Source organism: Cherax quadricarinatus, chromosome 53, assembly GCF_038502225.1.
Source record: "Cherax quadricarinatus isolate ZL_2023a chromosome 53, ASM3850222v1, whole genome shotgun sequence".
In the NCBI taxonomy this organism is placed as follows: domain Eukaryota; kingdom Metazoa; phylum Arthropoda; class Malacostraca; order Decapoda; family Parastacidae; genus Cherax; species Cherax quadricarinatus.
The window spans coordinates 804,382-828,682 of NC_091344.1; the positions used below are offsets into that span (position 1 = coordinate 804,382).

Consider the following 24,301-nt stretch of genomic DNA (forward strand, 5'->3'; position numbering starts at 1 on the left):
TCCTTTTTATTATTTCTCTCTTTAATTGAATATACTGATTTCTTAACTGCCCATCTCCTCTTTTGATACGCCTATATATGCCTCTCTTTTAACCAATGAGATGTTTTAATCTATTGTTCATCCATTTGGGATCATTTTTGTTAGATCTAATTTCCCTACTCAGAACAAAAGTTGTCTGGGCAGCTAGAATTATGCTCTGAAAAACGTCATATTGGCAACCAAGATCACCTCCCTGACCCATAGTCAGGTCATCCCAATTTAGCCCATCCAGGTAATTTCTCAGTCCCATGAAATCGGCCAAGCGAAAGTCTGGGACAGAGATTTGATTGCAGTTATCTGGGTAATTCCACGAAAGTTATTTGTGATCACTTTCCCCAAGCTCATCATTATCCTCAAGATTATTAATTAGTGATTCTTTGTTGGTAAGAACCAAGTCAAATAGATTGTTTCCTCTAGTTGATTCTGTCACAAACTGTTCTAAAAAGCAATCCTGAACCGTATCAAGAAAGTCACTAGACTCAAGATTTCCTATCGTATGTTCCAATCAATTTGTCTAAAGTTAAAATCTTTCATTAACACAACATTTTCTTATCTAGATACCTTATGAATTTTGTCCCATAACAGCTTACTGCACTCCCTATCAAGGTTTGGGGGCCTATAAATCGCACCCAAAATTAATTTGTCATGACCCTCGAGAAACTGTAGCCAAATAGATTCTGTGTCCGATGCTTCTAATCTTATATCATGTCTAAGAGAACAATTTAAATTATCTCTGACCTACATCGCCACTCCGCCACCCTTCCTGTTGACCCTATCAGTGTGGAATAGTTTATAACCCTGTTTGTTGCATTCAGAAGGCATTTCTCTATCTTTCAAGTTGAATCAGGTCTCTGTTATACCAATAATATCTATATTACCTGCACTTCCAAGTGATCTTAGCTTATCTATCTTATTTCTTAGACTCTTACTATTTGTATAGTTAATCTTAAGGGAACTAGTCACTCGTTGCCCTCTACTATCTCTCTCTGTTTGTTGATCAGTTGATTTGCAGCCTGATTGTTTCCCACAAACACCCATACCTCTGGTATAAACCTTGGTAACAAATACCGACAAGTTGGTTTAGAAAGACACATAAGCAAACACTTACATATTTAACAGAAAACGTTTCGGTCCTGGGACCGAAACGTTTTCTAGTAAATATATCATAGTGTTTGCTTACGTGTCTTTCTAAACCAACCCATACCTCTATAATCTACCAGTTTAAAGTCCTAGACAAGTCATTAATTACCCCCTCAATCAAATTGGCTAATGCAACCACTCCAGTCCCAGAGAGATGAACCCCATTCCTTGCATAAATATAATGTTTGTCATAGAATTTGTCCCAGTTATCAATGAATGGGAATGCAAGTTCATTGCAGTACCTGTCTAGCCAGCAATTTATACCAATTGCCCTAGACATTCATTCACTGCCCACTCCCTTTCTTGGCAAGATGCTACATAGGACTCGGATCCCTCCCTTAGACCTGACTCTTGCTATGGCTGACCTGTACTTATCCAGCAGCTTCTGTCTCCTGCCCTTCCCAATGTCATCACCCCCAACACTAAGAGACTTGTTCCCATTACTTGACATATTATCCAACTTGCTGACTATGTCACCAACACCAGCTCCTGGGAGGCACACACTGTCTGACCTTTCTATCTCTGTTACAATAAGCAAGGTCCATGTATCATACCTGAGAATCTCCTACAATTAGAATATTCTTACCTTGATTAGCAAGGGAATCAGTGGTACCTTCAACCTCACTAACCACTGAAGTACACTCGTCCTGGAGAACAGAGAATCGATTTCCTACCTTCACATCTTCTCTATTAACTCTCCTTATCTTCCTTCTTCCTGAACTGTGAACCACTTGCCACTTAAAGTGGCTGCCACTCTCACTGCTGGTGACCATTTCCTCCTTACCAGCTAAATCCATCTCACCTTCACTCCCAAACCCATCTAGGCAAAGCTTCAGCCTCCTATTTTCCTCCTGAAGCAGTAGAACCTTCTTCAACACTTAAGCCTGAGATTCTTAAACACTACAATAAGTCATGGTGCTTGGTAACACCCTATGCTAACTCCCAGAGAGCTTAGGCAGGTATGACCACACGTGACCACTGACCTCAGCGTACTCACATCGCACATTCCCCGCAGACACGACATTTTCGCTGTATCCAGCCTTCACCTTGCTGCAACATTCACCACCCATGCTTCACACCCATATATGAGCAATGGTACCACTATACTCTCTCACAAACCCCTTTTTGCTTCCATGGATAACGTTCTTTGTCTCCACAGACTTATCAGTGCGCCACTCACCATTTTCCCTTCAATTCTCTGATTCATTTTGTCTTTCATAGACAAATATGCTGACAAGTCCACTCCCAAATATCTGAATACATTCACTTCCTCCGTACTCTCTCCCTCCAATATGACGTCCAATCTTTCATTGCTTATTTTTTTTGTTATACTCATTACCTTTCCTTTTCCAATGTTAACTTTCAATTTCCTTCTATATACCCTTCCTAATTCGTCCACCAACTTCTGCAACTTCTCTTTAGAATCTCCCAAAAGCACAGTATCATTAGCAAAAAGCAACTGTGACAACTCCAACTCTGTTTTAGATTCCTTATCATTCAATCCCACACCTCTTCCTAGCACCCGAACATTAATTTTTCTTACAACCACATCTATAAATATACTAAGCAACCATGACAACATTATACTTTTACTGGAAAATAATCTCTCTCCTATATACCCTAATCTGAGCCTCACTATCCTTGTGAAAAATCTTAACGGCTTTCAGTAACCTATCCTCTATTCCATACGCTTGCAACATGTGCCACATTGCATTTCTATAACCCTGTCACATGCCTTTTCCAAATCCATGAAAGCAATGAAAAAAAATTTTCCTTTATCAAAAGCTGCTCACTTATATGCTTCACTGTAAACACTTGATCTATATATTCTTATCCTTCCTAAAATCTGTTGTTAATTTGATTTCCTGCTTTCTTTTATACTCATAAGTCTTTCAATGATAACTCTACCAAGCACCTTTCCAGGTATATTCAACAAGCTTATTCCTCTATAATTCTTACACTCTGTTTTGTCTTTGCATTAATGCAAAGGAACTACACATGGTCTCTGCCAGTCCCCAAGTACCTTCCCCTCTCATACATTTATTAAATAAATTCACCAACCATTCCAAAATCATACCCCACCTTCTTTTAACATTTCTGTCTTGATCCCATCAATCCCAGCTGCTATACCCCATTTCATTCTACCCATCAGGCTCTTCCTAACTCCTACAAGATGTCATACCTCCCTTCCCAATGCATGAAATCACAGCTTCCCTATCATCAACATATAACAGTTCCCCAAAATATTCCCTCCATCTTTGCTTATTCTCTCTCTAGCCCATCTTTCTACTAATAGTTGCTTATACCTTCAGTTTATTAACCTGCACCTCTCTCTTACTTTGTGATACCATTCTCATTATACCCTATCTACCTTTCACTCTCACTGTATCAGTAATCTAAATTAACACGTTCCATGATTATATTGCAACAGTCCTGGAACACAAGTATACGAAATATGAGTTATGACAAGAAGTGCTCATTCATTCTAGAGGCATCAGAGTAAGGGTTAACAGGTAGTAACACAAAGTAGTTTGAAACTGGAAAGCGAGCAATATGGCGATATTTAGTGTTTCAGGCAAATGCATACCGTAGAAAACTAGATCACCTAAAGCTCTCACTGATTTTTGTTGTATCTTAAAATATTCTGTTGTAAAACAGAAAACCTAGACTTGGGAATGAAAACTACATAAATAAATGATCAGTAAACTTAGAATCTGGCTGCAAACACGAAGGAGTTACCACGATTGTATTTCAAAATGGTACTTTAAGTCAAAATAAAAGGAAGCAGAGAAGTAGGGACCTGTAGAGGAGGAGGCATGGAAAGAAGAGGGATAAGTCCTGTTGGAAACGAATGGAGGAGGCAGTTTCAGTCCGCCTAAAAATGTGACGAAATGAATTGAAGAGAGGTTTGTATTAGAGCTAATGAGATACGAGAATATGAAGGGTGTTAGAAAGATATGTGATTTACAGGGTTGAATTTGACAGGCGGCACGAACATTTATACACTCCAGCACAGACGATGAGAACTTACCCAGTACTGAGTTTAGCGCTTTCTTTGATTATGCTAATAATAATAATTCCCAGTACTCAGATAATTATTGAAATAAACGAACTCTCATGGAAAAAAGTACAACATATTTCAGTCTGCCACCAAGGCCTTCTTTAGCAGGGCGAAATATTGCATGACATAAGCAATACAGTACAATGGATTCGTATGCGTCACTGACCAGTGCAAAGAACACTTGTGTGTAAATAACTCTCCTTAAGCAGGATCAAACGCATAGATAAAGATATCAGAAATGCATACTAGAACAAAATATGGCACATCTGATAGCCTACCTTGCACGTGTTATCTGAAATCAACTCATTGAAGGTGTTGTGTCGGAGGTCCCTGCTGGAGCCGGTCATGACTCCTCTTCCACTGTGAGAGGTCATAGAACACTTGTGTACCATCCTGTAACATCCAAGAAATATCCCTCGTTAGTTTTCTTCTTAGTAATGATAACATAATCTGGACTATCTCAGTTATAGTTGCTAAAGAACGAAACCTTTTTAATGCGAGTCATTTAGGCTATATAATAATAATAATAATAATAATAATAATAAAAGTAATAATAATAAAAGTAATAATAATAAAAGTAATAATAATAATAATAATAATAATAATAATAAATAATAATAATAATAATAACAAGTACACGAACAAGGTATACAGGCCTAGTTGACATCAATGACATACTTTTTATGCTGAGCATTTCGGGCAAATTAGGTCAGTTTTGTCTCAGGATGCGACCCACACCAGTCGACTAACACCCAGGTATCTATCTATTTTACTGATAAATGAACAGGGACAGCAGGTGTCTTAAGGACACACCTCTTCACCTCTTAATATTTCCACCCGTACCGGGGTTCGAGCTAAGGACCTCAGTGTGTGAGCCGAGTTCACTAGCACTCATATTTCGACTATTCACTAACATCAATTAGATTTTAGTACCTAAACTAAAAGTTAAGGTAAATATGCTGAGAAATATAATTTTCATTGTATGTAACCTGTGTCTGAGAAATATTTGTATTTTTTTTATAAATAATTTCCAGTATATCCTTCATGTGTTAGCCCAAATCACCGACTAGTATGTTTTAAATAAGTGACCCACTGATCAGATCAGACTGGTTCCGAACCCTTGACTGGTCGAACCCTCGACTGGTCCGAACCCTCGACCGGTTTCAAACGGATTCGTTGGACAATAAAGCAGACTAAACGGATGGGGTTGTAGGCGCCCTTATCAAACACAAACAATAAATATAAAACAGGATCATACACCGGTAAGTTGTCCTAATATACAAGTTCAGTTAGAAATAGAAATACAAATAGCTAGAGCTTCACTTTAAGGAAGTTATTAATAGAGTATTCAAGAGGTTGCTAGTAGAATTACAGTAAATCAACCATTCAAATCATTATGAAGCCCTGTGTAGTCTGCAATCAAACAAACGGGCTTCCACATGGATAAATTGTCATTTTTGTGGAAATTGGTGGCACGTCGCTTGTGCAGATATCCAAGAACTAGCTACAAGCAGTATTAAAGCAGGGAAGTGTTTTTGGGTATGTCCAAATGAGATAAATCTGTGGAGTAAAATCACATTGGTATTAAAAGAGGATAACATCAAAGTTGCTTTCATAGACAACCTGGAAGCTTTCTACAACAGATGGGAACATAAAAAGTCTGGGCTGAATGGTACTGCCCTTGATGCTGGCCATGTAGTCAGAAACTGTAAGGCTGTAGGTGATGTCCTGGTAGTCAGTAAATATGGGGCTGATAGTGATGTCCTGGGAGACAGTAATGGTGAAGATGGAGGTGCTGTCCTGGGAGACAGTAATGGTGAAGCTGGAGATTTTGTCCAGGTAGTCGGGAATTATACACAGGTAGGAATGCATATAAATGACCTCATGGGAGACAGGAGCCGTAGTGGGGAAACAAGTGTAGTCAAAGATAAAACCAATATTGCAAACTAGAAATACCACAGGAAATAGCAAACAAGAGGACTCCACTAGCAATAGTGAGGATATATTACCAAAAACAACTGGTGGGAGCTCCATTGTTGGTGCTAGGGAGGATAGGAATAAGACAGGTAAACATGCACCAACAGGGAATACAGTCACAGAAACCCAAGGCAAACGGAAACCAACCCTGTGCACATACTATGCACTTGGTATCTGCAGGCATGGGAAATCTGGAAAAACAGATGGGACGTGCAACTATGACCACCCTAGAAAATGCCGTGCCCATATGACAACAGGAAAATGCAAACTCCCTGTAAGCTTTTTCACCCTGAAATGTGTACCTCTTCAGTACAGGAAAGACTGTGCTATAACTTAAATTGCCAGGCACACCATCTAAAGGGGACAAAAAGATACAAAACATCCAGGCCATGGGAAAACCTGGGTAGCCACAGCCACTCAAGAGGGAGAGGTTTTTTAGTGCCAGGAAGGAAAAAAAATGGAAGGAAATGGCAGAAATCGTCCACCAAATCTAGTCATTCCTGGAGTGGAACCACAGTCGATGGCCTCCACTCCAAACCAACAGATACAGATACTAATGCCGGAAAAAAATCCCCCCCCAGTACCAACAATACCACCAGTCCGATGACATTCTTCTTTGCAAATATACAGGGTCTAAAGCCAGCAACAAACAAAATACCTTTCATCCGTGGACTGCTTGCAGAGGCAAAGGCAATGTTCGTGGCTTTCACTGAGACCCACATAAAGGATCACTTGGACAACGAAATATGGATCCCAGGTTACAACCTATACAGATGCGACAGAGTGAACAGGCAAAAAGATGGGGGGGTTGGCCTGTACATTGCAGATTCACTTGTTTGCACAGAACGGCTTAATGCCTCAAATGATGTAGTGGAAGTTTTAGCAGTAAAGATCGAGAACCAAAACCTAGTCGTTGTGGTAGTCTGCAAGCCTCCGGATGCAACATCCCAGCAATTCCAGGAACAGCTGTTAAAAATTGACCACTGTCTGGAAAATCTGCCAGCTCCTGCACCCAACATCTTGCTCCTGGGAGATTTCAACTTAAGGCACCTAAAATGGAGGAATATAGCAAATAATATTGTTGCAGTAATAACACCAGGAGGCAGCTCTGATGAAAACTCACACTCACACGAGCTTTTAAATCTCTGCACAAAATTCAATTTAAACCAGCAAATAATAGAGCCTACTAGACTGGAGAATACACTAGACCTCATCTTCACTAACAATGATGATCTGATACGAAATGTCACCATATCGAAAACAAAATACTCAGATCACAACATAATTGAGGTTCAGACATGTATGCACGGAGCCCCAGACCGACATAATGTGATTAGTCACGAGGGAGCATTCACCAAATTTAACTTCAATAACAAAAACATAAAGTGGGACCAAGTAAACCAAGTCCTAACCGATATAAGCTGGGAAGATATACTAAGCAACACAGACCCCAACTTATGCATGGAGCAGATTAACTCGGTGGCACTCTATGTATGCACAAGGCTTATTCCTCTAAGAAAAAGGAGGAGTAGATATAAAATAGAAAGAGAGAGGCGCTCCCTTTACAGGCGACGGAAAAGAATAACAGAGTGGCTAAAAGAGGTCAATATATCTGAAATGCGTAGGGAGACACTGGTCAGAGAAATAGCAAGCATCGAACTTAAGCTAAAGGAATCTTATAGGAGTCAGGAATCGCGGGAAGAACTAAAAGCCATAAATGAAATCGAAAGAAACCCAAAGTATTTCTTCTCTTATGCTAAATCAAAGTCGAGAACAACGTCCAGTATTGGGCCCCTACTTAAACAAGATGGGTCCTACACAGATGACAGCAAGGAAATGAGTGAGCTACTCAAGTCCCAATATGACTCAGTTTTTAGCAAGCCGCTAACCAGACTGAGAGTCGAAGATCAAAATGAATTTTTTATGAGAGAGCCACAGAATTTGGTTAACACAAGCCTATCTGATGTTATCCTGACTCCAAATGACTTCGAACAGGCGACAAATGACATGCCCATGCACTCTGCCCCAGGGCCAGACTCATGTAGCTCCGTGTTCATCAAGAACTGCAAGAAGCCCCTATCACGAGCTTTTACCATCCTATGGAGAGGGAGCATGGACACGGGGGTCGTCCCAGAGTTACTAAAAACAACAGACATAGCCCCACTCCACAAAGGGGGCAGTAAAGCAATAGCAAAGAACTACAGACCGATAGCACTAACATCCCATATCATAAAAATTTTTGAAAGGGTCCTATGAAGCAAGATCACCACCCATCTAGAAACCCATCAATTACACAACTCAGGACAACATGGGTTTAGAACAGGTCTCTCCTGTCTGTCTCAACTATTGGATCACTACGACAAGGTCCTAGATGCACTGGAAGACAAAAAGAATGCAGATGTAATATATAAAGACTTTGCAAAAGCCTTCGGCAAGTGTGACCATGGCGTAATAGCGCACAAAATGCGTGCTAAAGGAATAACAGGAAAAGTCGGTCGATGGATCTATAATTTCCTCACTAACAGAACACAGAAAGTAGTAGTCAACAGAATAAAGTCCGAGGCAGCTACGGTGAAAAGCTCTGTTCCACAAGGCACAGTACTCGCTCCCATCTTGTTCCTCATCCTCATATCTGACATAGACAAGGATGTCAGCCACAGCACCGTGTCTTCCTTTGCAGATGACACCCGAATCTGCATGACAGTGTCTTCCATTGCAGACACTGCAAGGCTCCAGGCGGACATCAACCAAATCTGTCAGTGGGCTGCAGAAAACAATATGAAGTTCAACGATGAGAAATTTCAATTACTCAGATATGGTAAACACGAGGAAATTAAATCTTCATCAGAGTACAAAACAAATTCTGGCCACAAAATAGAGCGAAACACCAACGTCAAAGACCTGGGAGTGATCATGTTAGAGGATCTCACCTTCAAGGACCATAACATTGTATCAATCGCATCTGCTAGAAAAATGACAGGATGGATAATGAGAACCTTCAAAACTAGGGAGGCCAAGCCCATGATGACTCTTCAGGTCACTTGTTCTATCTAGGCTGGAATATTGCTGCACACTAACAGCACCTTTCAAGGCAGGTGAAATTGCCGACCTAGAAAATGTACAGAGAACCTTCATGGCACGCATAACGGAGATAAAACACCTCAATTACTGGGAGCGCTTGAGGTTCCTGAACCTGTATTCCCTGGAACGCAGGCGGGAGAGATACATGATTATATACACCTGGAAAATCCTAGAGGGACTAGTACCGAACTTGCACACGAAAATCACTCACTACGAAAGCAAAAGACTTGGCAGACGATGCAACATCCCCCCAATGAAAAGCACAGGTGTCACTAGCACGTTAAGAGACCATACAATAAGTGTCAGGGGCCCGAGACTGTTCAACTGCCTCCCAGCATACATAAGGGGGATTACCAACAGACCCCTGGCAGTCTTCAAGCTGGCACTGAACAAGCACCTAACGTCGGTTCCTGACCAGCCGGGCTGTGGCTCGTGCGTTGGTTTGCGTGCAGCCAGCAGTAACAGCCTGGTTGATCAGGCTCTGATCCACCAGGAGGCCTGGTCACAGACCGGGCCGCGGGGGCGTTGACCCCCGGAACTCTCTCCAGGCAAACTCCAGGTAAGCTATATTGCCAACATTGAGGTCATGCATATAAATAAATAAAAAAGGACACTGTTGTTGTGGTTGAAGACATCAGTTTTAAGCAGGAAATATTTTTTGAGGTTCCTCTATTGCAGATTTCTGCCAGTGTGTTTTATTGGGCCAAATTTGTGGTTACGTTCTTGGAAACAGAGGCTTTGTGGGCCTTACAAACTAGCACAACGTTGCACAATTTGGCAATGTGTGTTTATTCCTCTTTCAACAGGAAGAGGAACTTGGAGATGATTCTTTGGAGACTGAGGCTCCGACACACCACCTCACTCAGAGCCACCTGTTCGTTTGTGTGACTTTTGTTGTGCAGTTTGACTTTAAACCACATTTAAACTGCTTGCCCAAGACGTCGGCTTTTTCTTAGGTGCCTGTGATGACCTTAGCAGTCTTTTAGAAGGGTTTCTAGCCTTCATTATTAAAGAACATTTTAATTTGTAAGGGTTGTATTACAACCCAGGAGTCCAAATGGCCTGTTATCCTGGGTGTAAAGAGAGCAAAATAAAGACAGCAAAAAAGTTTTGACTTGCATTATCCTTCACCAATTTAGAAAAGCAGTATGTACACTATATACACTATGTACAGTGATAGGTATTAGTGCACTCCACGGTAAGCAAGGCAGAATAGAAGCACTAGAGAGCAGACCGTGCTTCAACAGGAGAGTGGTACCCACATAACCTCTGCGATTGCCAAAACCATCTTCTTATTGGCTGGAACCTGGGTACTAGTTGAACGACGGGGCCCCATCGTCAACTCTCAGTCACCTGGTTCGCTGGTTGGGGGAGATAGCCTGTAAATGAGGGTGTGTACATGCGCCGAATAAAGGTTACGTACTCTTTGCATGCCACATGTTGTTTTAACATGGTTCGTGTTTTAATAGTTTCTATTTTTTATTTAGCTTCACTTTGTTTTTAGGTCTCTCTTGTATTTATTTTTATTGCCGAGTGAACCGAGTGATCTTAGTCAATGCCCTGTTCAAATCTGAACTATTTTATGCACCTAAATTTTGCTTCACATCATGTCTGCATAACTTATGTTTGAGACAGTCAATAGATCAAAAGTTTTGATTACTTTTGATTTATAATAGGACCATAAGCCTTACACAGTAGGCTTCTTAAAAATCATTGATACTACGTGTCAAGTTTTCAAAATAACTGTGGTGAAACCATATAAACATGCCGACTTGCCCTAAAATTTGACCTCTTCAAATATTTTCACGTATGATTTTATGAACAACTCGCCTCACAAAGGACTCGAACATATGGCAAACCATTCCTCAAACTAGCAGGCCAATGCGCTAGCCAGGCTGTTCTAATATGATTCCTCTATTAAGGTACATTTTTATTAGGAGTGTGCCATCGCACACACACACACACACACACACACACACACACACACACACACACACACACACACACACACACACACACACACATACACACACACACAAACACACACAGGCAGCAACGAGTCATGGTACGTGAAGAGGTATCACAGTGGGCGCCTGTTACGAGCGGGGTCCCACAGGGGTCAGTTCTAGGACCAGTGCTATTTTTGATATATGTGAACGACATGATGGAAGGAATAGACTCTGAAGTGTCCCTGTTCGCAGATGACGTGAAGTTGATGAGAAGAATTAAATCGGACGAGGATGAGGCAGGACTGCAAAGAGGCCTGGACAGGCTGGACATGTGATCCAGTAACTGGCTTCTCGAATTCAATCCAGCCAAATGCAAAGTCATGAAGATTGGGGAGGGGCAAAGAAGACCGCAGACAGAGTATAGGCTAGGTGGACAAAGACTACAGACCTCACTCAGGGAGAAAGACCTTGGGGTGACCATAACACCGAGCACATCACCGGAGGCACACATCAACCAAATAACTGCTGCAGCATACGGGCGCCTGACAAACCTGAGAATAGCGTTCCGATACCTTAATAAGGAATCGTTCAAGACACTGTACACTGTGTATGTTAGGCTCATACTGGAGTATGCAGCACCAGTCTGGAACCCACACCTGGGCAAGCAATTCCTTTCAAGAGGAAACTGGGGACATGTGCATTAAGGCAGGGCAGGAGGCTGTGTACTGTTGTGGCTGAATAAAGTTCTCTGAAACTGGAGGACCAAGTGGAAAACAAAGCCATTAAAAATAAAAAAGAAGACAGGAATGGAGCTATGAAGGAAGGACTAGCAGAGAGATCTGGAAATTAACAAAGAAGGACGGGGAGGCAAAGGAGATAAAAAAACACAAAGGAGACAGTGAAGACAGACAAGGCAATCTGAAAGGAAAGGCAATTGGAGGAAGAAAGGGAGAGGTTGCTCATTATTTATGGAATATATATATATATATATATATATATATATATATATATATATATATATATATATATATATATATATATATATATGTATATATATATATATATATATATATATATATATATATATTCATATATATATATATATATATATTCATATATATATATATATGTATATATATATATATGAATATATATATATATATATATATGAATATATATATATATATGAATATATATATATATATATGAATATATATATATATATATATATATATATATATATATATATATGAATATATATATATATATGAATATATATATATATATATATATATATATATATATGAATATATATATATATGTATGAATATATATATATATATATATATATATATATATATATATATATATATATATATATATATATATATATATATATATATATATATTCATATGTGTCGTGCCGAATATGTAAACATAAGAACATAAGAAAGAAGGAACACTGCAACAGGCCTACTGACCCATAGGGAGCAGGTCCATGTCCCCCCCCCCCGGATTAGAACAATGACCCCCCCCGGATTAGCCCAATGACCCACCCAGTCTGGTCACCTTCACTCAAGGATGGAGCACTGCACCAGACACAGCAGCACAAGCTAGTCAGGTCCAACTCACACCCACCCACACCCACTCCTGTATTTATTTAACCTATTTTTAAAACTACACAACGTTTTAGCCTGAATAACTGTACTCGGTAGTTTGTTCCACTCATCCACAACTCTATTACCAAACCAGTTCTTTCCTATATCCTTCCTGAATCTGAATTTTTCCAACTTGAAACCATTGCTGCGAGTCCTGTCTTGGCTGGAAATTTTCAGCACGCTACTTACATCCTCTTTATTTATTCCTGTTTTCCATTTATACACCTCGATCACATCCCCCCTAATTCTACGCCTTTCGAGAGAGTGCAGATTCAGGTCCCTCAGTCTATCCTCATAGGGAAGATTTCGGATACATGGGATCATCTTTGTCATCCTCCTCTGTACGTTTTCCAGAGCATTTATATCCATTGTGTAATACAGTGACCAGAACTGAGCAGCATAGTCTAAATGAGGCCTAACCAAGGATATACAGAGTTGAAGAACAACCTGGGGACTTCTATTATTTATACTTCTAGATATGAAGCCAAGAATTCTGTTAGCTTTATTGCGAACACTAATGCTCTGTTGTCTTCGTTTTAGATTACTGCTAACCAGAACTCCTAAATCCTTTTCGTAATCAGTAGTATTAAGATCTACATTTAGTTTATATGTGGCATGGTTATTAACTGTCTAACATTTAGAACTTTGCATTTGTCAATATTAAACTGCATCTGCCACTTCTCCGACCATTGCATCAGTCTATTCAAATCATCCTGGAGTGTTCTAGTGTCCTCATTAGAATGAATTGGGCGGCCTATATTGGAGTCATCAGCAAATTTGCTTATGACACTATTTATTCCCTCATCTATGTCGTTTATGTAAATTGTGAACAACAACGGGCCCAACACTGACCCCTGAGGAACACCGCTTCTGACGTGCCCCCATTCTGATTTCTCCCCATTTATGCAAACTCTCTGCTGTCTATTTGTCAGCCATGGCTCTACCAAGGAAAAAATTTCTCCTCCTATTCCGTGTGCCTTAAGTTTTCTCAATAGCCTTTGGTGTGGAACTCTTTCGAAAGCCTTACTGAAGTCCATATACACAATATCATATTCATTACCATGATCTACCTCCTCAAACCCCTTACTGAGAAAAGTTAGTAAATTCGTAAGACAGGAACGCCCCTTTGTAAAACCGTGTTGAGATTCTTTAATCAATCTGTGCCTATCAAGATGGCTACGAATTGCTTAGGCAATTATTGATTCCATAAATTTTCCCACTGTGGAGGTAAGGCTTATTGGTCTATAGTTCGAAGCTTTGAAAATAGGTATCACATTTGGCTTTTTCCACTTATCTGGCACCATGCCAGTGATATGTTGAAAAGATTAGCCAAAGGTTTGCTAAGCTCCTCTTTACATTCCTTTAGAAAACTTGGAAACAGTTCATCAGGGCCTGGGGCTTTGTTAGGTTTTAGTTTCTCTATTTTTCTGAGAACCATGTCACTAGTTGCCGCAATTGTGCATAGTTTATCATCCTGTTCTACATAATCTATTATTTCAGGAATATCGCTAGTATTTTCCTGGGTGAAAACTGAGAGGAAGTAGGTATTTAGAATTTCACACATATCCTTATCACTGTCATTGACCTGACCAGAGTTACTCTTAAGTAGACCAATCTTGTCCCTAATCTTACTTCTGTATACCTGTAAGAACCCTTTTGGGTTAGTCTTCGAATCCCTTGCGGCCTTAGCCTCATAATCCCTTTTTGCTTTTCTTATTCCTTTCTTTATTTCTCTCTTTAAATGAATATATTGATTTCTTAACTGCCCATCCCCTCTTTTGATACGCCTATATATGCCTCTCTTTTGACCAATGAGATGTTTTAATCTATTGTTCATCCATTTGGGACCATTTTTGTTAGATCTAATTTCCCTACTCGGAACAAAAGTTGTCTGGGCAGCTAGAACTATGCTCTGAAAAACGTCATATTGGCAACCAAGATCACGTACCTGATCCATAGTCAGGACATCCCAATTTAGCCCACCCAGGTAATTTTTCAGTCCCATGAAGTCGGCCAAGCGAAAATCTGGGACAGAGATTTGATTGCGGTTATCTTGGTAATTCCATGATATATTGAAACTAAGTGATTTGTGATCACTTTCTCCAAGCTCATCATTAACCTCAAGATTATTAATTAGTGAATATTTGTTGGTAAGAACCAAGTCAAGCAGATTGTTTCCTCTAGTTGGTTCTGTCACAACCTGTTCTAAAAAGCAATCCTGAACCGTATCAAGAAAGTCACTAGACTCAAGCTTTCCTGTCATATTGTTCCAATCAATTTGTCTAAAGTTAAAATCTCCCATTATCACAACATTTTCATATCTAGATGCCTTATGAATTTCGTCCCATAACAGCTTACTGCCAACCTTATCAAGGTTTGGGGGCCTATAAATCGCACCCAAAATTAATTTGTCACGTCCCTCGAGAAACTGTAGCCAAACAGATTCTGTGTTCGATGTTTCTAATCTTATATCAAGTCTAAGACAACAATTTAAATTTTCTCTGACAAACATCGTCACACCACCACCCTTCCTGTTGACCCTGTCAGTGTGGAATAGTTTATAACCCTGTATGTTGCTTTCAGAAGGCATTTCTCTATCTTTCAGGTTGAACCAGGTCTCTGTTATACCAATAATATTTATATTACCAACACTTGCAAGTAATCTTAGCTCATCTATCTTATTTCTTAGATTCCTACTATTTGTATAGTAAACCTTAAGAGAGCTAGTCACTCGCTGCCCTCTATCTCTCTTTGTTTGTTGATCAATTGATTTGCCATTACTAGCAACTTTATTTTGAATATTGTCTTTTAAACATATCCCTGAGGTATCCCGGTAATAACTGCTGCTTTTAACTGGTCAATTAGCAAGAACTCATTTAAAACTAAGTCCTTTCTAAAATTTTCTCTTATACGTTATATTTTTTTAATTTTTATTAATGTTAATGTAAAAAAATTTAATTTTGCTCCAAAAGAATCTTAGAAAACTTACCTACCCTTATTATAACAAGAACAATTTATTTTAGCCTAACCCAACTAAATATATTTTAGATTTGTGTACAATAATTTAATACTAATCAAACAGTGAAATATATTTTTTTCGTTAGGTTCAGAATAATTTTGGCGAGATTATTGCATACACAAATTTTCGCTTGTCTTATATGGCAAGATGAGCGTTGCTATTTAAGCCAAGATCGCAACTTCTGCCTATTCGGCACGACATATATATATATATATATATATATATATATATATATATATATATATATATATATATATATATATATATTATTGTGCCTACGAACAAGTGGTATTGATCAATAACAACACTGTGACTAGCCAAGGACTCGAACCCATGCTGCTTTGGCCTGTCTCATGGTAGGCGAATACTCATGACCCCTTTACCCACGGGACCAAACAGTCCTTAAGAGTAGCGCACCCAGTTTTGTTATTGATCAATACCACTTGTTCGTGGACACGATAATATAAAATACTGCTCGTTGGACTAGTACACCAAACAGTGACTAGAATGAAATTAGCCTAGAGTCACCCACACCAACGTATGTTCATGGGTAGCGAGTACAACATTCAGTTCTGCTGGGTGCGGTACTCTTTAGGATTGTTTGGTCCCGTGGATAAAGGCGTCATGAGTTTTCGCAGGCCAAAGCAGCAAGGGTTTGAGTCGTTGGCTAGTCACAGTGTTAGTCAATTAGCAAGAACTCATTTAAAACTAAGCCCTTTCTGAAATTTTCTCTTATACGTTTAAAGATATATTTTTTTCATTAATATTAATGCAAAAATTTTTAATTTTGCATCAAAAGAATCTTAGAAAACTTACCTAACCTTATTATACCAAGAGCAATTTATTTTAGTCTAACCCAACTAAATATATTTTAGATTTGTTTACAGTAATTTAATACTAAACAAACACAGTGAAATATATTTTTTTCGTTAGGTTCAGAATGATTTTGGCGAAATTATTGCATACACAAATTTTCACTTGTCCTATTTGGCATGATGAGCGTTGCTATTTAAGCCAAGATGGCAAGTTCTGCCTATTCGGCACGACACACACACACACACACACACACACACACACACACACACACACACACACACACACACACACACACACACACACACACACACACATATATATATATACATATATATATATATATATATATATATATATATATATATATATATATATATATATATATATATATATATATATTAACAAGTTGGCCGTCTCCCACCGAGGCAGGGTGACCCAAAATGAAAGAAATTCCCCAAAAAGAAAATACTTTCATCATCATTCAACTCTTTCACCATAAAGAGATGTTAACTGACCTCCGTTACTCTGATCTCAAATGGTGAACACGTGACTTAGATTGACCTGTCCCTGGCGAGTATGAGATCCATTGTTCTTACCTCTTGCAACTCAACTTTATTAAATAGTTCTGCCTTTGGGCAAGATTAAATTGTCCGTCATATACTGTTAGTTACAGTTCGAAACTGATGTAATAAGTTTAGATTCATCAATGTGTTCTTTCATTATTAGTTATGAGCACCAGTATGCAGTTAACGAAATAAGACTAAGAAAGGCAATAATGTTTATATGGGTCTTTCAGACTACTTTATATAACGCCACAGGAGATAGCTAGTCATCATCTCGAAGTTTGGAAGCGTATTTTTTTTTTTTTTAGATACGTGAATTGCTGTTTGAGGAGTTCGCAGGTTGTAAACATAAAAAGTTGACTAACTTCTCCTGCATCCTGAAGTAAGTCTGAAGTCCAGACGACTTTAATATTTATTTATTATATTCACATTTTTAATGCTTAGAGAACATATATTTGCGTAGAAACAAATAAGGTTATGATAAGCTCCAGACTGACAGCTCATGATGTGACGAAATATTTTCCCGCTTCCCATAAAACTATCTGCAACCGAGTAAAATATAATATAAAAGACAATAATAAAAATATAGAGAGAGAAATTTAGCCATAAAATTTTCAAACAATAATGCACTCACCTGTTGTTTCTGAAAGAGCTAAACTCCAGAAGTACCGCAGGTTCAGGTCCAGATGAGCCGACCGTAGTTTCTCGGGTTCCTGTCATGCCCCTCCAGTTATCTGTGGGTGGTAGAATAAATTTTAGTTTTATAGTCGGTTAAGAATGTAAAGTTTGTCAGGAAACAGTCAAGTGTTTCCTGAAAGTGGTCTCAGTCATATGATGACCCGGAGCTGGAGCTTTTTGTCATCTGACCGAGGCCTTTAAAAAATATGGTCATAATCATAACCATTTCTCTCTTTATAGTTGGTAATGCAGGTGTAGAGGGTTAACACAAAAAAAATTGTATGTCACTAAGTTTCTTGGAGATTTTTTTTTTTGATAAGTTGTCCTCAGTGAATATATTTCCAATTATATGAGAATCCTGTGGAATTGACTCTTATAAAAGAGGTTCTTAAAACGAAACATATTTTCCGATTCATTTTAGGTAACATTCATATAAACACACACAAAATCCGCCTATATTCTGAGAAACATAAGGCATCTGTGAGGAAGTTATGGCGCCCCACTTCCTATGCCCTGTGGAGAGAGTATATCGCGAGGATTTTGAATATTAGTTTCTGAAGGCTACGGGTGAAAATATATTTCGTCCCAAATTTCCGTTTGCTATTTCCTTATATCTGATATTTGTTTTAGAAACCAGGCTTTTAATGTAACTTTATAATTAATTTTCTTTAGCACCAGAAGGGCTTCTTCAATATTGCAAAGATGTCTAAAACATCATGCAAATCTCTGGCAGCTGATTTATAGCTGATCTTAGCAAGTCGTTTCCTAACAAGACTGAAAAGGGAATATCCACTGTTGTTCACGTTCAAGTTGTGTTAATGTTGGTAGAATTGCCGTCAATATGTTAGATAAAAGGACACAAGTGCAACTAATGTGACATTTTATTGTGGCAACGTTTCGCTCTCCAGGAGCTTGTTCAAGCCGTTGACAAAGCTCCTGAAGAGCGAAACGTTAACAGAGCGAAACGTTGCCACAATAAAATGTCACATTAGTTGCACTTGTGTCCTTTTACCTAACACGTTGTAGTTGTTTCTCTAGAAGGGGATATTTATTGCGGTTTATATTGCGGCTTATTGGTGAACTACCAAGCCACAAGATTCCCACCTTACCTTTAAGGTGCAGGCTAACTGTTTTCCTAGAATCCATTTATAATATTTATCATACCCTGCAACAGCTCGTCAAATTCACTACGTTCTAAAGGTCACAAACGTCTACTGTATCTCTCAATTTCACTTGCTCGATATTTTTACAAAGTTCATCAGATGAACCTACACTTTCAAAGCAACATTTATTCCAACACTTTGCAAAGGTTTCCGACTAATACTCGGCGGAACTCTATTAGTTTACATTTTGCAATACATACAACCTATGTATAACACGGAATAAGTATGTATTTCTTGTGTAAATTCTTATGGGAGATAGCTGAAACAGTGAATTAAGTTTTTAAGTTTTGAACGTAGCGCCTCTAATACAATCAACGCTAAATAATAAGGAATGTCACGCACCATCCGGAGATAAACAAAGACGTACTAGACCGATGACACATTTGTTAGGTTATTTTAGGAATGGTTATAATTCAAACTATAACTGGCGAAATTGGCCGAGCTTCATTCTGCTTAAGTGTAATTCTGTCTGCACTTACTGATTCTAGCTTCCTCCTTCACTCAGTCCTCGGAAACTCCCGAATCTTCGATGTTTTTCAATAAATCTTTTTAATTCTCATCCGAACATGGAATTTCTTCAATTTCGTTTCATTTGTATAACAATATATACTATTAACTACATTTATAATCTCGTTCAGTTTTTCACCATTAACACCTATGATATATAATCTTCCCTGATTTCCTAATCTGTTAAATTTTCTTAGAAACCTGTTTTATTTTTAGCAAAATTGTTTTCTTCTTGCACTTGCTCTCCTGAAACAGCAAATATTTGCACTTTTCTCTCCTAAATCCAAACAACACTTTTTTTTCGATCCTATGTCTGAAAACAACAAACCTGTTAATATTTTTACCTTTCAGTTGCCATATTTTCGTCCTCTTGACTTTCACCTTTCTTATACCACTGACATTCTTTTTCGTGTATTTTACTTATTTCCATGAATGTACTATGAATCATATACATTTCTTCTTACCCTTCACATTTGATTTATGAAAACGAGGTCCAATACATTACTCTTATTCTTTTTATAAATTTAATATGGGGAAGCACTAAATTGGGGAATGAGAGGCATGCAGGTTCGATCCAACAAAACGAGAATAATACACAAATAACCCGCACATAAAAAAGAGAAGCTTACGACGACGTTTCGGTCCGACTTGGACCATTTATGTGCGGGTTATTTCTGTATCGTTCCAGTCACGGTATTGTGCCTTTTTTTGTTATTTATAAACGAGAATAAGTCCAGTTCCTCGGACCTACAGTCCCTCAGCGGGATCTAGGCACCTTTCTTGAGAACTTAATCATATATCCTCTGCTTGTATATTTGTTCCATCATCAAACATGCATAACCAGATATGCATAACTCGACTAACATTTATACCAGGTTGCGAACTTTCCCATTACGTCTTCCAAGGGAGTTTCTTTTGTATTCAAGTCTCGCAAAAAAAAAATAAATCTTGTTTGGTTCAAAATTTTATGAACTTTCGCCTACCTCCTTCTTCCAGGTAAAAATTTATTTAAAACTGTAAACTCATCACTTCCCACTTTAATTTTCAGCCTTGCAATCTGGAATTAAAATGATATTTATATGAAGCAATAAAATTGTGTGGGCACCCAAACTGGCAGTGTACCCAGCTTGGCAGTGTACTCATGCTGGCAGTGTACTCAAGCTGGCAGTGTACCCAAGCTGGCAGTGTATCCTAACCTTCGGTGTACCCAGACTAACGGTGTACCCCGACTGGCGGTGTACCCAGACTAGCGGTGTACCCCGACTGGCGGTGTACCCAGACTAGCGGTGCACCCCGACTGGCGGTGTACCCATAAGAGGTGGTGTACGCGAGCCAGTAATGTAGGCAAGGAAGCTTCTCTCAGGCGGTTTATACTCACTGCGGCGGTATGCCCTGCTGGTCGTGGCATGTCTGCACGTCAACAACGACATGAGTCCCTGGCGGAAGTTAGCGTTGAAGCCGCAATAGATGATGGGATTGAGAGCAGAGTTGGAGTATGCGATGAAGTACGCAGAGAATTCCAAATCTTTAAACCATTCTGGTAACTGTGTAGAGAAAAGATTACACTAATATGGATCAACATTAATTTTTGCACTAAGTCTAAACTAACAAAGGAAAAATTTAACAACAGTAAATAAAAAGTGGCTGACAGTGGCTCTAAAGAGTGTTCTGTCAAAAATAGACGAATCGCACGTTGCAGAGCTTGCATTCTGATGTTTCGCTCTCCATAGAGCCATGAAGCCATGACGCACCGTCATGCAGGCAAAAGTTTGTCCTGTTACGTGTTTTTTTTTCATTCACAGGTACTGGCAGTGAAAAAATTATTCACTTAATTACTTAATACAAAAGCTATCTTTGAATAATACTTGAAAAATATCTTACACTCTGCTAACAAAACATACAGCGAAATGTACATATTATATATATATATATATATATATATATATATATATATATATATATATATATATATATATATATATATATAAAATAAAATATAGGGAAGTACCACCTCTGTAGCTGGAATGGGGACCCTCATCCTCAGAGTAGACAATAAACGTACCTCAGGGAAAACTCAAGGTTCTCCCCGGAGCTGTTTGAATATTTTCTTCTCCTACTACCCCCTATATAATTTATATACTATGTGAACATTTATTAATAAACAGAATACAAACATGAATACAATGGCACAATATATCAAAGATCATGAATTTCCTCCAGCTCCTCCGAGGCTGGATGTGAGCCAAGTATGCAGCAAGCATTTCTCCTCTGGATGGCTACGCTGAGGCGCTGGAACATGAAAGCGGCTGTCCTTGGGTCCCTAGTGATGTCGATGAGTCTGGAACCCAATTCTTTAAGGAAACGTGTGGCATTTTGTCCCCATGATCCCAAGGTCTCTGATTCCACTGGGACAAATTGATACTCTTGGCTCATGTCCCTGTACTTACTGATCTTGTACTCCTCCCTGTGGTCAGCAGCTCCTCCCTGTCGCCCCACACTGTGATGGATATAGGTGTCAGCCAGTGTGGACACACAGGTATTGTCCCATGCTAAGAGCTTGCCATTCTTCCAAGGATAGATGGTGATCCCGTCAGGGCGGTTTGCTGAGTTGTCGGTATTGTTGGCTGCTAGTGATCGGGGCTCCCTCTCGGCTGGGCATCCAGCTGTAGGAAGGGTTTTCTTAATGATGTCGTTGACCTCATTGTGTCTTGCATGCCAGCCCTTGGTTTTGGAACAGTTAAGACCATGTAGACTGTATTGGTCTGCTTGCTCTTCGCCGCAAATACACGTATATTCTGTGTGAATTGGGGCAGCAAGGCACAAAGCCACTGCAATACGGAGGGTCTTAGGGCCGAGTCGCGTTCCCATTGCCGATATGGGAACTGTTTGGAAGAAGTCCACGGAGTGAGGTGCGCTCACAGCCTGGAGATGGGCAATATCCCTATCTGATGTTGCAGCCCTGAGCATGTTGGTAAGCACCTTTTCAGTGATCGAGCTATCCCAGCTTGACTGTTTGTGAGCCAGTGCTACACTAGGGTTTGGTGCTGGAGCAGCAAGAGTCTCCCATTCAGTGATGGCACTGGCATAGCTAGGGACTTCTATTCCTGCTGAGTCGCTGAGGGTATCAGGAAGAATTTGTCTTATCAACTCGTTTGATGCTATAGAAGAGGATAGGAAAGCTGGTAGAGCTAGCTGGGAGGATCTGCGTACTCCTAGCCCTCCAAGCCTGACCGAAAGTGATGCTTGTAACCACTGTCCATCTTCAAGGGAAAGATTCAATACACTCTCTAGCATGGTCTTAAGGAGAGAGTCATATTCCTTGAGTTTTGGACTGAGGAAGGCTGGGGAGCATCTCAGAAAGTAGGTAAGTTTTGAGATTGACAGGCACCTGGTGAGTAGGTAGAAGGCATCGTGTGTGTCAATGTCTTTCATCCTGCTTTCCATCGTCCGGAGGTTTGAGACTTTTTTTTCTAGGATCAGATCGATGGCATTGGACCCAAGAGGAGCACCAAGGAGAGTGCTATTTGCTGGATCAATGGCTCGTGCTCCTGGTAAAATGGCGCTAATATTCTGGATCATCTGTTGATTGGTAGAAACTATTTCACATTTGGTGGGGTTTAAAGATTGGCCCAGGCTTTCTCCCATGTCTTTAATTTTACTGATGGCCATCACCCTCCGAGATAGTGTGACCCAATATATTCCTAATAAAGGAGTTAACATGATCTTTAATAAATTAATATATACATATTTCTATGGACGTTTTACCTTTCAAAACCTGTTAATTTTTTATACTACTACTGTTACTACTACTGCTATCCTTGATTCTGATTAATATTAATTAAATTTAAACTTATGATATGTTTAGTAAAATCTGGTTATTTTCACACACGCGCACACACACACACACACATTATATATATATATATATATATATATATATATATATATATATATATATATATATATATATGCAATAAGATCACAGTAAACAGGTGATTTCAGAATATGCAAAACAACTAAATCTATGTTTTTTAACATTAAAGTTAGAAATTTTGCCAAGAGGGCTCAAAATGTCAACAAGCCATTTGGATAATTTATATGAAACTGATCCAATGGAGCTAAGAATTGGTCTGACTGGATTCCCTGGTTCGTGTGTTTTTATTAGTCCATACATGTAAGGTAAAGATGGATTAGTGGAAGTAAATTGTTTGATTAATTCATCACACTCACATCACACTCACATCACATCACATCACACTCACGCGAGCTTTTAAATCTCTGCACAAAATTCAATTTAAACCAGCAAATAATAGAGCCTACTAGACTGGAGAATACACTAGACCTCATCTTCACTAACAATGATGATCTGATAAGAAATATCACCATATCAAAAACAATATACTCAGATCACAACATAATTGAGGTTCAGTCATGTATGCGCGGAGCCCCAGACCGACATAATGAGATTAGTCACGAGGGAGCATTCACCAAATTCAACTTCAATAACAAAAACATAAAGTGGGACCAAGTAAACCAAGTCCTAACCGATATAAGCTGGGAAGATATACTAAGCAACACAGACCCCAACTTATGCCTAGAACAGATTAACTCGGTAGCACTCGATGTATGCACAAGGCTTATTCCTCTAAG

At 39.1% G+C, this 24,301-nt stretch overlaps 1 protein-coding gene across 3 annotated transcripts in view; it reads right to left on the bottom strand.

Moving 5' to 3' along the window:
- Window positions 1-24,301, bottom strand: part of LOC128692422 (orexin/Hypocretin receptor type 1) — a 1,118,627-nt gene that overhangs the window by 19,862 nt on the left and 1,074,464 nt on the right. For all 3 annotated transcript variants that reach the window (XM_070096275.1, XM_070096276.1, XM_070096277.1), the window contains exons 8-10: window positions 21,030-21,195; window positions 17,938-18,037; window positions 4,519-4,633 (exon numbers count right to left, since the gene is read on the bottom strand). In XM_070096275.1, coding sequence (XP_069952376.1) covers window positions 4,519-4,633; window positions 17,938-18,037; window positions 21,030-21,195 — 381 coding nt within the window. The remainder of the gene's footprint in view (window positions 1-4,518; window positions 4,634-17,937; window positions 18,038-21,029; window positions 21,196-24,301) is intronic.